The sequence below is a fragment of the Hyperoodon ampullatus genome, assembly GCF_949752795.1.
Source record: "Hyperoodon ampullatus genome assembly, chromosome: 1".
Lineage (NCBI taxonomy): Eukaryota > Metazoa > Chordata > Mammalia > Artiodactyla > Ziphiidae > Hyperoodon > Hyperoodon ampullatus.
Genome location: NC_136914.1, coordinates 37,859,027 through 37,874,769, shown reverse-complemented (window position 1 = coordinate 37,874,769; position 15,743 = coordinate 37,859,027). Strand labels below are relative to the sequence as shown.

The 15,743-nt window shown below is 37.7% G+C and overlaps 1 protein-coding gene across 1 annotated transcript; it reads left to right on the top strand.

The window, feature by feature from the left end:
• Positions 1 to 11,447: 11,447 nt before the first annotated feature.
• Positions 11,448 to 13,699, top strand: LOC307057311 (diphthamide biosynthesis protein 3-like; the record flags this gene model as incomplete). The annotated part of the gene is made up of 2 exons (XM_079710477.1): positions 11,448 to 11,597; positions 13,430 to 13,699. 2 exons carry the CDS (start codon positions 11,448 to 11,450, stop codon positions 13,697 to 13,699), a joined length of 420 nt encoding a protein of 139 aa, XP_079566603.1.
• Positions 13,700 to 15,743: the final 2,044 nt, after the last annotated feature.

Genomic DNA, 15,743 nt, shown 5'->3' with positions numbered 1-15,743 from the left:
TGCAGGGACTTCCCTGGTGGTCCAGTGGTTGAGACTCTGCACTCCCACTGCAGGGGGCCCAGGTTCGATCCCTGATCAGGGAGCTAGATCCCGCATGCATGCTGCAACTAAAAGATCCTGCAGTCGGCAACGTAGATCCCATGTGCAGCAACTAAGACCCAACACAGCCAAATAAATAAATAAATAAATAAATATTAAAAAATATATATATTTTTGGAGGTGTTAATGTCTGTAGGAACTTTAAGAATGGGGGTGCCAAATATGTAGTTAAAATGTTTTTAGAAAGTAATACTTGATACATATAAAAGAATATACAGTGATATATAGTTTAATTTTTGAAAGGTAATAATAAAAGGAACACTTGTGGACCTATCACCCCCTGCCTAAGAATCAGAACATTATCATTATTGTTGAAGCAGCAACTGTATGGATACATTTTAGAAATATGGACTAAAAAAGCAAGTCTCAGAAGATTATATACTAGATAATAACATTTTTTTATAAAGCTCAAAAAGTATAACAAAATAATGAGGTATTCAGGGATACATACATGTTTAGTTTTTAAGTTGCTATGCTGTGGTATTTTGCCCTAAACCTTCAGCAAAACCTTTTTTGAATTTTGTTGGTACATTGGGAGGATAAGTTGTGAAATTTAACGAGGGAAGAGAGATACATAAACAACTGATTATGGTTTTATTTCTCAAAGTATGTTCTGTGGACCTGCAGCCTTGGCATAACTTTGAATCCATTAGAAATGGAGAATCTCAGCACCAATGAGACCTACTGAAACAATCTGCATTTTAACCAGGTCCTAGGTGATTTGTGTGCACATTATATTTGAGAAGCTCTGGACTACAGCACACTCTCCAGAATCATCATTGTTTCCCTTCTTCTGAATTGGCTCCATATATGATGTTCATCAGATAGTTCCACAGGGCACAAAAGAATGGGGCAGGAGCAACTAATGTCTATTGAGTACTGATCTAGAAATACAGATATATCTAGGGTTATCCTTCTTTTCTCTTCCCCCACACACTGATTCTCTATTATCATCAGGCTTATGGTAGCAGGAGTCACTGACTCAAGTAAACCCCTATATCACTATAATTGCTGTTTAGCCATATGTCTGTGGCATGCCTACTTCTAGGGAAATAGCAGTTGGAGTACCTGTTATTGGTTATACTCCCACTGAATGACATACTCCTGAAGAGGATCATGTGTTACAACTTGGGTTGGGGTGCAGGAGTGATTGGGATGAAGTAGTAGTGTGCTCCCTTCTCAAGTGGCACCTCTGTCTATTTGAAATGCTTTGTGTATTTCACACACTAATGAATGACCTTGCTGGCTGCTAATGCATGCCAGAAAGCATGAATTTGATCCAGTTTTTACCACGTGCTGATGGATCCTGTCAGGAATAGGGCTAAAAGATGAGATTAGACATTTCTTTAACTAGATTTTTAAAAAGGACACTCTCTTTAATTCTGTAAAATGAGTTGACATGTGGCATTAAATTCATGGCTGTTATCTGTCATTGGGTTTTCTGGGAAGAATAAGAAATGCTAAACTGTATTAGAAATATAGCTCAATCTTAATATCACAAATGTGTTGGTAGACCAGAAGGAATGTGATTGTTTTATCAGAATAACTTTGGTTTCTGGAAGTATAATTAATGGAAGGGATAGTTTATACCATCAGAATTTCCCATATAGGTTTTAAAAATCTAAGAAAAACCTAACAATGAAATATGCCAAAAATAAATCATACTTCAGAATATAAAAGAGATTGAAGAATAAATGAGGTAACTTCTCATTAAGCATGTTAGATAGCATATATGCATTCACTACCACCTCCACTGAAAACTTTGTAGAGATTTAAAAAAAAAAGTTGTAATCCTAAGGACAAAAAACTAAGAGAAGGGACAAGTATAACATAGTTTGGAAGCGAGAAGCAGATGGTTCTGGTTATCTATGGCTGCAAAATTAACTATCTCAAAAGTTAATGGATTAAAACAACAACTATCTTGTACTTCACAGTTTTCTATGGTCAAAAATTTGGGCAGAGTTAAGTTGGGTGATTCTTCCATTTCATACAGCATGACTGTGATACCTCAGGGCTATTTATCTGGCAGCAGGGATGATCAGGTCTATCCAAGATACTTTACTCATGCACCTTAGCAGAGGCAGCTGGGAGGCTGGGCTCAGCTGGATCTCTTCCCCTCTCTGTGAAGTCTCAGTCAGGGCCTTGCACGTTGCCTCTCCTGCAGGGTGGTTGGATTGTTCACCTGGCAGCTCAGGGCACCTACAATAAGTTTCCAAGAGATAGGATATGGAGGTTTCACACTGTTAAGGACTGTGTTTGACAAGTGGCACAGCTCCACTTCTGCCATATTTTGTTAGTCGAAGTAGTAGTCTCAATAGAACAATGTGGCAAAACTTTATGACCATCTTTAATCTATTACCTAGATATATGAATAATAACAGACTTAGGAGACAAGAGGAATCTGAAACCCAAGGTAGCAGTGATGGAAACACAGGGTCAGCTGAGTCTGCCACAGAGCCCTAGAAAGGTTTAGGTATTTCAGGTACTTCTGAAAAGAGGAAAAGGGTACAGGTAGGGTCGAAAATATAAGGATTGGTTGAAAGTCCATATAAAAACAGTTGGATCCCCTGATCCCCTCTCACTCAGTTTGCTGAGCCCCTTCTCCATGCTGATAGAAGACTAGAGGTTTAATTTCTAGAGAGGTTGAACCAAACAGACTCTGGACTTGGGCACAACTTAAAGCAGGGGAAGCATACAGAAATACAAATACATTGAATTAAAATCTGCATATTGTGCCATGACATTCCCTTCCTCTCATTTCCTAAATCAGCTCTGATAATACTGCCAGACTCTTAGGTGAACTGGAAGTTCCTCTCTGCTGAAATTTACCAGTCCAAGAGAAAATGTCTACAGATGTTGACGGTTGGAGGCCCAGTGAAATGGCACCATCAGATCCACACCAATGAAGCAGTCAACAAGTCCCATCTACACACACAGTGTCTACTCAGCTTTTAGTGCCTCACTCTTAACATGAGAAGGCAATCAAGGATTGATAGACATTTAAGGCAGCTCTTAACATGCAGAGGCCAAACCAAATAAGCAGAAATAAAGAACATAGGGTAAATAAAAAAATGTAAAGAAGAAAGGTAAGAAAACTGTAATTAATATCCCCAAATAGGGGTCTTCCCTGGTGGTCCAGTGGCTGAGACTCTGTGCTCCCAATGCAGGGAGCCTGGGTTTGATCCCTGGTCAGGGAACTAGATCCCACATGCCGCAACTAAGACCCAGCACTGCCAAATAAAAAAAAAATCTTTAAATACATGACAAAATATATTCCATACATGAAACAAAAAGGGACATTGAGTAGACAAACTAGAATTCTTAGAAATAAAAACTATGGAATTAGAAATTAAAAATTCAATAGAATGATTAAAAGGTATATTTGAGGAAATTTTATGAGTAAAACAAAGAGGTGAGAAATAGTTGATAAAGTATAAGAAAATTAAAAAGTAAGTCCAAGGGGTTCCCTATCCAGATAATAGAAAAAACAGAACAGAGAAGACAGAGGGGAATAAACAATTGGGGAAATATATCAGGAAAATATATCTGAAGGATATGAATTGCCAGATTGTTAGGGACCACCAAGAGACCACAGAACAAAGGTTGAGGCAAAGATCCACATTATGGTACATCATCATGAAATTTCAGAAAACCAGGAATAAAGAGAAACTCCCAAAACCTTCCATGGAGGAAAAAAAATTGACCAGGATTCAAAATTGCACACTTCTCATGAGCAACACTTAGATGCTAAGAGGTAATGGAGTGACATATTCAAAATTCTGACTGAAATGATTTCCAATTTGGAATTCTATGTTCAGCTAAGCTATGAATCAAGTGGGTAGAAAAAAGGCATAGTGCTTTTAGCTGGTTAAAATGTGATAGAATGTGTTCAGGAGCCCTGAAAGTTGAGAGTGATCATTTCTCTTTAGTGTGCATTCCCAGCCTCAATTAGACTCTACGGTTCCGAAGGCATAGAATTTTAATTTTTAATTTGCCCTGCATAACATCTGTGTAAGGTAGACATTTATGAATGGTGTTTATGAATACATGGACTCTGCTCTACTTTAAGTCATAATTTTTTGAAGTGCTGAATAAATAGCATTGCTTTGAAATGTATGAAAGTAACTTATTTCCTTCGTTGCCATTTTTTGATATCATATCTATTATTTATTCTCAGATTTTTTTAATCTCTGTTTAGGAAAAAAAAGATCTTTTGTTTTTTTATTCTCTCATTTGGTCCAATAGTTTAAAGGATTTTGTTGCTTGACTCTTCAGGAGGAGGAGTAGAATATGATGCTCATATTTGTTATAACAAAATACTTTCAGAGCCATTTATGATGATCTTGACCTGAGAACAGCTAGTACCAATAAATTAAGGACAAAATATGAATTTTTCCCATTGTAGTTACTATCCAGACCAGGAAAATCAGGTGTTTAATTACTCCCAGCATTATTGTTGGTATATATTGGTATATATACCAATAGGAATATATATAACCAATAAGAATAGGAGCTGGTAGTGAATAAGGGAATAAACTGATTGGTTTATATAGTGGAGACAGATGGTTCTGGACCCTGAGAAATGGCTCAAAGAGAACTTGGGGATCTGTATGAGGATCTGGAAATCAAAAAAAGACATTAGCTAGAGTTGTCCAAGAGGGACAAGGAAAGGGAAAGTCAACCTGGATCAGATGTAGAAATATTTTGGGTTTTGAGAGACTGTGGACTTCAGAATGATAGGAAGTGAAACTGACCTCAGGTGGCTGAGCAGAATCAAAGAATATAGGAAATCACTCATTAACCAACACACACCCATTTGTTTTTATTCTGCATACAGGTAACTGTGTATGGTTCTTTCTTTTTGTAGTAAAGTTATTTATTTTCTCTTGTGTGCTTTTAGGCAGCCTGACTTATGAATGTGGGATATTTGCTTCCCATTGAGATAATTATAGAGGATGTACCGAGAGTCCAAAAGAGAGTCTTCTGTGACCTCACACATGTTAATTAACACACAGCTGTATGATGGAGGTGTTTTATTACTTACACTTCCAAGACCATGCCAAGGCTGATTGTTACCACTGTGTGTTCACCCCTGAGTTAATCATTGGCACATGCTTGGTGTGCTGAGACCTGTCCAAGTGCAAAGACTGGAACATGTGGGACATGAGGAATGAATGCCTTTATGGTGGAGATGCCAATCATCCTTTCCCTACACACACCCCTTCCTTAGGGAATCTGCCTTCCTTTAATCCCTGGAAAGGGTAGCCTTCTGTACCACATGACTTAATTCTCTATGCTGTGGCTGATTGGACCATAGATGGATCTCTGACCTAGACTGAGCCTGGAATTTGGAGTTGAGAAACAGAGCTTGATTCAAATAGACAGTGGTAGGCACTGGACCCAGGAGATATGTAAACTTGGGACTTGTTTCCTTGTTGGCCACATGTAGTCATGGAGAGGGAGGGAGCAGAAGAAAGAAGGAAAGACTAAGCTAATGCTTGTGTGACTGCTGCCTGATGGAGTGTGTGATAGTGACTGGCTTTTCAAGTCCAGTTCTTATTCATAGGAATCCTGACCTACTTAGATACTTTGAGGATGTAAACTTAAATTACCCTCCAATCCCCATAGCTTGAGTGGGATCTGTCCTTTCAACAGTCAATTCACATTCATTATTCCATTCAATTTTTCTATCCCAGCAATAAGGCTGACTCACCTGCAGACCAGTTAATATATGTTTAGAGAATGCCCAGTTAATTGCAATCACACAATTTCATAATTACTTGGGTTTTATCTGTCTCCTTTGGACGATTGTGAAGTTCTTGAATTGTTTCATATAATTGGGGGGTAATTGCTTTTTGAAATTGGGCATTGCCTGAGCTGTAGTAAACCTAGCTTATGAGAACATGTTTTCTCATAAGGGAACAATATTCCTAGCACTAACTACTGGCATGTTTTGAATAAATCCCCTTTAAAGTTTTATTTATAGGAAAAACTAAGGGTGTGTGTGTGTGTGTGTGTGTGTGTGTGTGTGTTACAATGTGAACATCCTCTGACCCAAACTATTGACTATATTAAGGATATCAGGTCCTTTGTGACTCAAGGAGGAATCAGTTCTGAGGTCATCAGCCTGCCTTTCAACAGCAGGAGTGAGGAGGTGAGCCTGGCAGTGAATAGCCAGAAGCCTTTGGTCATTATGATTCCCAAATAGCCATTCTGATTCCAGATGGTGTGTAAGGCAGATGGTGGGCTTCTCCAGCTTAAAGAACATTTGGGTAAGTATGTATCATTGTAGATATAATTATTTGGCAATTGTTGAGTAAAATCATATTTAGAAAATAAACTGTCTTTAGAGCTAGTTTTTGCATTTCCAAATTAAAAAAAAATTGCCTAGACAGTAACACAAGTGTAATATCATTTAATTAGGCTGCCTATTTGACTTTCCCAGGAGACTTTTTTCTGGCTTTTCCTGTAATACGTTATAACATTACCATAATGGGACTTTATTATTTATTTTCCACATATATTGCTCTTATAAGTGGAAAAAGTCAGAAAATTCAACTATTGAAATAAGTGACCGTTACATTTGGAAAAGTAATTTGTTTGACATAAATATAGGAGCTCTCATCATGCCACTTAAAATACATAGAATTAATGGTCAATTTAATTTTTTTTTTTTGGTTTGTAACTTTAATCAATCAATTCCCCTGAGTATTCTGAGACTACTGTTAAAATTTATTTTTGAATTTTATTTTATTTATTATTTTATACAACAGGTTATTATTAGTTATCCATTTTATACACATCAGTGTGTACATGTCAATCCCAATCTCCCAACTCATCACACACACACACACACACCCCCCACCGCTTTCCCCCCTTGGTGTCCATATGTTTGTTCTCTACATCTGTGTCTCAATTTCTGCCCTGCAAACTGGTTCATCTGTACCATTTTTCTAGGTTCCACATATATGCGTTAATATACTATATTTGTTTTTCTCTTTCTGACTTACTTCACCCTGTATGACAGTCTCTAGTCTCTTATAAAAGGGAATTGTTTACTTAATCAAAATATGTATAACATGTCTTTCTCTCTTTTCTTTCAGTCACTCATTCTGTTTTTTTTGCCTCCTCCTTCCCAAGTTTAATACATTTTTGATACTTATTTTTGCATTTGAGATTTTAAAGATTCCAGATATAAGCAGTAATAATGTCCAGGAAATTAGCAGTAAATGGGTTATAATGGGTATAAGTTGGAGAGAGAACATGATTTATTCACCTTCTAGCCCAAGTTCCTCCCAGACTTACTATCAAGAAGAACAGTCTTGGGCTTTAGGAGGTCTTGTTCTTTTCTTCTTCTTTTTTCTTTAAATTGCAAATTACATCAATTTGTACATTTAGAAAACAATAGTGTCCTAGAACTTGTTCCTTAGTATTTCCTTACTTCTATTTTAGCCTCTCAGGCCCTAGGTTATTGCCTTGTTTAGTTTTCAGCCTAGTCCTTGACTGTTTTGATGAGGGGAAGATAGCATTTATCTATAAAAGGACAGCCAGACCTGAAGGCATTACTTCGACCTCTCCAGCTGTGTGCGGGAACCACTGAGAGCTCCTGGAAGCCAACGTCTCTTCCCATGGGCATGAGCTGAAGGCTCCAGGAGTGCCAAAACTAGTTCCAACAAGCCTTACATCTCTGCTTACCTTCAGCTTTACCATTAAAAGATGAGGCCTCCCAGATTATCCATCATTTCAAAACAATTCTCCTCTTCTTCCTCAGGACATACCCTGGTCTGATGCCATCTCCTGCCTTTCCCTGTCCATCCAAACCCTCCCACTCTTCCCTCAGGAATCCAGGGTCTATCATCTGGAAACTGCTCAACATCCTCCAGCCCTTGTCTGATTGTTCTTATCACATTCTTGTTCAAGTGACAACAGCTTGTACTTCCTCTGCAATCACTTCAGGGGCAACTGTGGTTTCTCTCATACTCAGTGTGAACTTTAGGGTCTGGCGGTGAGTATATGGCCTCTTATTCTTCATCACTGCCTGCAAACCTTCCTCTCTTTCTCATTTCCTTTTTAGCTCATGGCTTCAGATTTTACCATAGCCCTCCTTGCAGCTGCTTCCTCTCACTCCTGGATGAACCTAACCATGGCTCACTCCTTTCTCTCTTCCACTTCTCTTGTGGCTATGCTCAGTTGCTTTTGACTTTCTTAGCTCCAGGAATCTCTCCTTCCTCTCCAACTTCCTGACTCATGCATACAGTTATATGCACACCAGGTATCACTACTGACTGTACCACCTCCAACATTCCATTTTCCCCTCTGACTTTGCCTCGCAGCCTACTAACTCCCAACTCCTGTACTTCCAATTTGGTAGTTCTACCCCTTAAAGATTTCTTAGCAACTGACCCTCCACATTTTTGTTATTCATAACCCCTTAATGTCCTCCCTCCCCTTTTTACCCAACTTAGATTCCATATTTTGACACCATAACCATTCTGCTAAAATATTTAATTCTCCTGACTTCCCTAATCCCTCCATTGTATGCACCTGACCAAACTTCAGCCCTCCTTAAGCCTGGTTATCTGTGCATCCTGGCTCTATACTGGAGCAGCTGAACAGTGCTGGCTAACAATCACACTACAATGCTGGTTGGCCTCGCTGCAAAGTTATGACCCCAGATCTCAAAACACTGAACACTGTCAGAAAATCCTGTTTTCCTTTTCTAGTAAATTCACCTTCATCCTCCTTAGGTGACTATTTGATACCTTCTCTTCTCCCCTCCAACCTCAAAATGCTGCTTATTCTTTCTTACTCTCAACTGATGGCTTGGCCTTATCTTTCCTAGAGAAAATAGATGCGATCAACAAGAATTACCTATTTTTTCTACTACCTGCCTGTCTCTGTATCCACATACTCTGCCTTCCTCCTCTATTGCTCTTGGCTTGTATTCTTGATCAGTTTGCTTTCTCAAATTGTTCTTAGGTTTGCCATCTCCATTTCTTTAGCACATCTCTAAATGTTACAGTGCCCCAGAGTTTATTTTTTAAGATGTCCAATCCTCTCTAGCTACACATTTCTCAGGATAGTCTGTTTAGGCCCATGGCTTTAAATACCATCTAAATGCTCCCAAATTTTCAACTCCACCCTGAACTCGGTCTTGAGCATCAGAAAAATACATCTGACTGCTTACTCAACATTTTTACTTGGGTTTCTTCTAGGCTTCTTTAACCTAACATGGGCAAGACATAACTGTTAGTTTTCTCAAAAAGAAAAAATAAATCTATCCTCTCTCAATCCTTCCAAATATTAGTAAATGGTACCATCATCCAACCAGCGGTTGTTCAGGCCAAAAACATGAAAATTATTTAAAAATCTTCTCTTTCCCTCACTGCCCACATTGAATCCACCAACAAGTCCAGTTGCCTGTATTTCTGAGTTGTATTCTGAACCTGACCACATCTCATCATTTTCAGTGTTGCAAACCTAAAACAAATTGTTACTATGCACATTAAAAGATCCTGAAACTACTGTAATTAAATTTTCTGTGTTTACTGTCTTCTCCCACACATTAGAATATAAAATCTTCAAGGGCAGGGACTTTGTCTTGCTCACTGTTGAGTCCCTAGCAGCAGTAACTGGCACACAGTAGGGGCCAATAAATATTTTCTAGTGAGTGATATTTCAGTCTGTGGAATTTGTCTTTCAGAGTAATTATTAAACTATATGGAATTTATTAAAAATTTGTATTCCTAAAATACCAACAATCAAATTGTTAAGTCTCTGCTTTAAAAGGGTAATCAATCATTCTGGTACCTAGCTCTCAGCTATAAACTATTCATATGACATGACTATAAAGGGATTATTTAAAAATATATACATTTGTGTATATATAGTATATGTATATATGTACACACACAAAAATATATGTACACACACAAAAATATGTATACATCTGTATGCACATACAAGCTTATATTTTACATAAACAAGGTCATATTATAGATGCAGTTTTTTTCCTTCTTATTTTTCATTTGCCTCTCTCTTCCCTACTTGTACCTCACCCTCTACCACATAGTTTTCCCAACCCCAAAGTAATAATCTGCTGTGTTATCTTCTTCATGCTATTATAATTATAAAAGCATGTGCTACATATGTGTTATATTTATTCAATTATTTAATTATAGAGGAACACTTTGTCATGGATTGTTTTACAAAATGGGATCACATTATGCTTAGTCATGTGTATTTTACTATATAAAAAAATACTTGTAGCAATTTGTCTCAAATCCTTCCTCTACAAATTGCAGGTGCCTATTCTTGCCATTTAAAAAAATAAGGGCCCATTTAAACACTCCTGTGACTGCTGTGTCACATAAGTGAGAAGAGAGGGCTGAAGAATTATATTACACTTCTGAATAGCCCTTGGTCAATGAAGAAGAATCCAAACTTTAGTAATGTGATTAGTATCAACTTTCAGACCAATTGCAGGGGAAGAGAGCCTTAAGATACTTGTATGTATAAGTCTGAGGGCTTCTGCACTATTGTTATAGTAGTAAGAGCATTGGTTTGGGAGCAAAATGGCCCAGATTTTCACTTATATTCTGCAGTTGACATGCTGGCTAGCCTTTGGCAATTCATTTAATTTCTCTGAGGCAGCCTAATTCCTGGATAGAAGAAAATTTGTGTTCAAGTTTGTTACTAGGACTGTGATCCTAACTTATGAAGATTTTAAGTTATTATGTTCTCTAACCTGTCAGCTAGAGGTAATATTTGTCATACCAACGCCATAAATTATTGTTTTGGATCCTAGGGGATTACAATTCTTAGACTGTAGTGTGATTTACAAAAGTTAGGTGTCATTATTTTTGTTTTCTCATATATTGATTGAAGGATATAACAGCCATACTGGAGTGATGGTTCAGCTCTGCACTGTCCAGTATGGTAGCTACTAGCCACATGTGGCTATTCAGTGCTTGAAATGTGACTAGTCCAAATTGATAGGAGCTATAAATGTAAATACACACAAGATTTTATGACAGTATGAAAACGTAAAATGTCTTATTAATTTTTAAATATTGATTATATGTTTTTTAAAATTTTTATTTATTTATTTTTGGCCACAGCGTGTGGCATGCAAGATCTTAGTTCCTCCCACACCAGGGATCGAACTCTCACCCAAGGTTGTGGAAGCTTGGAGTCTTGACCTCTGGACGGCTGGGGAAGTCCCTAATATTGATCATATGCTTAAATGACACTTTTTGGATATATAAAGTTAAATAAAATATTAAAATTAATATCACCTTTTTAAAATTCATAATTATATATGTGTCAGGAGCCTCTCAGTTGAAGGTATGAACTTAGTGGGTATGCTTGTGCCAGGTAAGTATGCTGCCTACCTTCAGCTGACACATGCTAGGACTTTGAGAGCCTATAGTATTCCCCATCCTCCAAGGGCTCCTGTAAGGTCATATACAGCTAAAGGTCATGTCCTCCCATTTCAGGTGAGTTACTGAACATGTGTGGTACTAAAGGGCTAGCAGCCTGAAAATACTCTGCTGTTCTTCTTCATTAGTTGTGGTGGATTAGGTTCCCTAACAACTGGTTGTTTATATCACGGGAATTCAGGATGTCTCACACATTCTGTCTGGTTTTTTCTTTGATCATCCTGCCCAGTCTTCAGCTCTAATTCCTGTTTGACTTCATGTTTCTGCTTTCATCTCTTTAGTTAAGACTTTCTTGTAATGAACTTCTCTTAAATCCTGCATTAGCTGTGTCTCCCCAAACCCACCTCCTCTTTGAATGTACAGTGTCCCATCCCTGATGGCTGTGAGCTCACAGCCACTGGTCTGGTTTTACTTGAGTTGAATCCAAATGTAAACAGCCTTTGTTACCACTGAGGCTGGACTCTAACAAGTAATTGTCTTTTATTTATTAATTTTTTACTTGCCCAGATTTAGACTTCAGAGTTACTGAAGTCTACTGAAGTTATACCATACTAAGTAGACTGCCTCTTTTTTTTTTTTTTTTTTTTTTTGCGGTACGCGGGCCTCTCACTGTTGTGGCCTCTCCCGCTGCGGAGCACAGGCTCCGGATGCGCAGGCTCAGTGGCCATGGCTCACGGGCCTAGCCGCTCCGCAGCATGTGGGAATCTTCCCGGACCGGGGCACGAACCCATGTCCACTGCATCGGCAGGCGCACTCTCAACCACTGCAGTAGACTGCCTCTTAATGACACATTAGCTGACTGGCATATCAATAAATGAGGCAAATATGTTAAGTTAATTTAAATAACTTTAAAGCAAGCCTGCCAGAATAAATGCATTCAAAAGCACAAATCTTGTGTTAACTAACCTTATTGGGGTAATCATTTAACAATATATTTATACATCAAATCATCATGTTGTACACCCTAAACTTACACAAAGTTATCTTTCAATAATATCTCAATAAAGATAGGAGAAAAAAATGATAGCACAAATCTTGAAAAGTTCTACAGATATCCTAATTCCATTGCTAGTACTCAAAACCTTATTTTATAGTCACACTTTGTTCGGTTTTTATAACATCTGCATTTTGTTTCCACTGTTCCAAGGAACCCAATCCTAGTGCATAAGTAAAATGTACCCTGTCAGAATTTGCACAGCCTGCCTATGGATGGTCCAAAGCTAAGGGGGAGACCTTAGCTCAGTTGGACAGCAGACACAGCACTGCACAGTATGAGGGCAGGCTAGAATGATGGGCCAAATCAAACAAAATTAAATTTAATTCATTAACTAAATTAAATAAAATTTAATTTTAAGGTTAAACTGGTGTCCAAAAGATTATCTAGCCAAAATAAAAGGTGGAGAAAGCATGGTTTAGCAACATTATAAGAGAAAAGGAGTAAGGACGACTGGTCCTGACTAAATTATTAATATGAGATTTCAATTTCAGGAAGATGTGACTTTGCTATCGATGAATATACATAATTTTAAACCATGATGTTACCTTAGTTGTTCTTAGCTTAGTTGTTTTGGCTTTGGAGCCAGAAACATGGAAAGCCAGATGTATTTTACCTTATATATGTTTGTTGATAAAGTGAAATTTTTCTTGTAACATTTACAGGTTAGCAAATGATTTAAAAAAAATTAAATAGTAAGAGGATGATTGACTAATTCATAGTCTCCAGGTCTATTCAGTATTTCATAACTCTATTTAAATTTATGCTTTAGAGTTCTTGTGCCAGGGCATGATGACTATGTCAGGCTTGGCCCCTGATGGGGAGGTTAGACCAACTGAGTAGTGTCATTGACACTCAGTGACTACTCACTACTGAGTAGTAGAGGCAGTGACAGCCCTTTGTTGGCCTGGTGTTTCATGTCGAGGTAGAGATTGAGGACTTCCAACATGATGAGGACTCAGAGATTTATTTTTATCCTCACCTGTGTGGGGATGACATCTCCATCATTGATGACGATTTGGAGAATGGGGCAGGTGTGGTAATGTATCTGAGTTGCGCTCTCTTTATAACCGTGATTTATGACAAAGATCAGTTTATGTGTAAAGAAACAGTCCCAGCCCCTTCAACCAACAAAGAGTTAGCTAATTGTCGAAGAAGACTTTAGGAATCCAAATCCTGAACAGCTGGGAATAAACCAAGGTGGAAAAGTCAAACGCAAAGTTACTGGCTTTTTCACGGGGACAACCATGTTGTGGTTTGCTGTTCCAGGAGAGTGTGGATTCTTTCCATTGGCTGCCAAGTTCATCTTCAATCAAGGAAGCGAGATCATGACAGGACATACCTGGATTTCATGTTTAGAAATCTGAATTGGAAGTGATCTTAATTTTTCCATCTGAATTGAAAGGAAGAGAACTTCAAATTAGTGCTTTCTTTCCCTACGTGTCATCATTTTTATATCTTACATCTCATTACTTCATTATCTGATAAGAGCATCATCTACCTCTAAGTCATTAGGATCCTTAATGAAAAAAGGTATTTTATTTTTGAAAAAAAATTAAGTTATATTTTAATAGAAGGCCCAACCACTTGTCTAGTGGCTACTGAAAATAAAGATGCTATGACCAGAAGTAGGCTTTAAAGACTTTGCATTTTTATGTTTGTGAATTTATAGGCAATTCATAGCCAGTTTCTTCCCTGCTTGGTGCTTCAGAGGAACCAAAGGACCAAGTTAAGTGGAAAGATGTTCCTGCTGTAGTTGTCGCACACATTTACGTTCTAAGATTCTATTAACATTTTCTATGATACTCCTTCCCCAACAAACAAACAAAGAAATAAATTCAGTTTTATGGTGGGTCTCCTCTCATCCCCTCTTGTGACAGTTTTCTTAGGTGGTCTTTACATTGAACTCTTCTGGAAATTCTGAGATTTGACAGCACCTTTTCTAACCCACCAATCTTGTATTTGGGTTTTTGATGGTAATAGAATAGCTTCAAGTCCATAGCTTAGTGAAAACAGTATTCTGTGTTGAGGAAAAATGAATGATAAAGACACGTTGGACTCTGCCAGTAGAACATAAAGTGAGGGAAACTTTCGTTTCTTTGTTTTATCTAAAACTTGCCTTTGACAACTCTTTTGGCTCTCTTATTCAACCTGTGAGGCTAGGTGCATGTCTGTGCTCCTGTCCTCTGCACTGGCCCTTTAACTTGAACTGTGCATCTTTCAGTCCAGCAGAATGGATGACTTTTCTATCAGAGATGACCTCCTGTCAAGGACATATAGGTTTCTTCATCTACATGGTGATATGTTTCTTCATGAAAATAATAAAGCTTTAACGTTTTAACTTGGTAGTGTTTAGATACTTCTGTTGGAAGATTTTGAAGGGGGCAGGGACAAATCTCAACTAGTCACTTTAAAAAAAATTTACTGACGTTTAGTTGATTTACAATATTGTGTTAATTTCTGCTGTACAGCAAAGTGACTCAGTTATAAATATATATATTCTTTTTCATACTCTTTTCCATTATGGTTTATCACAGGATATTGAATATTTATAGTTCCCTGGGCTATACGGTAGGACCTTGTTTTTTATCCATCCTATATGTAATAGTTTGCATTTGATTCAATTAGTCACTTTAAACAAAGTTATTGTGAAAGCAGAAGGATAGAGAATCAACTAGCAAAGAAATGACTCTTCAGCGCTCCCAAGTTACCTGAATGTGTAAAGTGTGTTAAAGGTGTGAGTCTATGCAATCTGTTCACCTGAGTTTTTCCAAGAACTGTTGAAAAGTGTTGACTTATAGAAGGCATATAACTCATATAAACTGAAACTATACCTTAAGCTAATTTCTCAAAGGGAAAGGATTCTCTAATATTCTTACAAATATACACAGATTTTATTTTTGAATGAGAAATATATTTGCATTAGCTATAGCTTTGAAAATAATTTATCACATTAATTTCATTTATCAAAAAATTGCTCAAGGGGACTTTTTCTCTTCTTTATGTCATCACCGCTTTCTTACCACAAAGGCTCAGAATATCATCACTCTAAGGTCTTTAGACTACATGTGGTTGAAGATAAGATATACAAGTGCTGGATACCTAAGTTTGAGAAGGGAAGAGATGATACATTTGAGTAATTGCGACTTGACCTACAGGCATCCTATTTGTTGCCTTCTGTCTAGCTTTACCTGCCATTACTCATCTTA